At 47.9% G+C, this 599-nt stretch overlaps 1 protein-coding gene across 1 annotated transcript in view; it reads right to left on the bottom strand.

Annotated features, from left to right (window-relative positions):
* LOC119592006 overlaps positions 1-599 on the bottom strand; it is a 33,491-nt gene that overhangs the window by 14,765 nt on the left and 18,127 nt on the right. Inside the window, exon 10 of the mRNA XM_037940780.1 lies at positions 189-324. Coding sequence (XP_037796708.1) covers positions 189-324 — 136 coding nt within the window. The remainder of the gene's footprint in view (positions 1-188; positions 325-599) is intronic.

Raw genomic sequence — 599 nt, 5'->3', positions numbered from 1 at the left:
ATGAGTTCAGAGACCCCAATAAATGAAGAAACAAAGACATAAACCCCAATAAAATCCCGGATTGACAACTCCCCGGAATGGAAACGCCCCTCACCCTCCCCACCCCCACCCCCCACGAGTCACCCAGTGGCCATGCGTGAGGAGTGGAAGGGGGGGGAGGGGAATTGCTGACGTCATGAGAGGCTGACCTGCAGAAAGTTTGAGCTCTTCGGCTTGTGAGAAGGTGAGTGCAGCGTGGGGACGGCGCGGGCCAGGATGTCGGCTACCGAAACCTGCGGTGACCCGAACCCGGTGCTGAACCCATACAGCATCTCCTGGAACACTCTGGAACGCCGGGTCAAAGGTCACTGGGCGAGGCTCGAGACATCTTTGCAACTTGAGGAGATAAATGACTTGGCCAGCGATAGGTTCCTTTTTAAAATTCAACGGACAATATTTTTTTCTTTGGCAAGTTCGATATTTGGATTTTTTGTTACATTAAAATGGTTGGCTGTTTTAATCACATTTTGTTTTTTCTCTTCCCAGTGTGCCTTTTCAATGATTTAGTGAGTAAAAGTACTTCCTAAGAAATTCATATATCATATGATAACTTCATCTCA

The sequence above is a fragment of the Penaeus monodon genome, chromosome 29, assembly GCF_015228065.2.
Source record: "Penaeus monodon isolate SGIC_2016 chromosome 29, NSTDA_Pmon_1, whole genome shotgun sequence".
In the NCBI taxonomy this organism is placed as follows: Eukaryota; Metazoa; Arthropoda; class Malacostraca; order Decapoda; family Penaeidae; genus Penaeus; species Penaeus monodon.
This window is presented reverse-complemented; position numbering and strand designations above follow the sequence as displayed.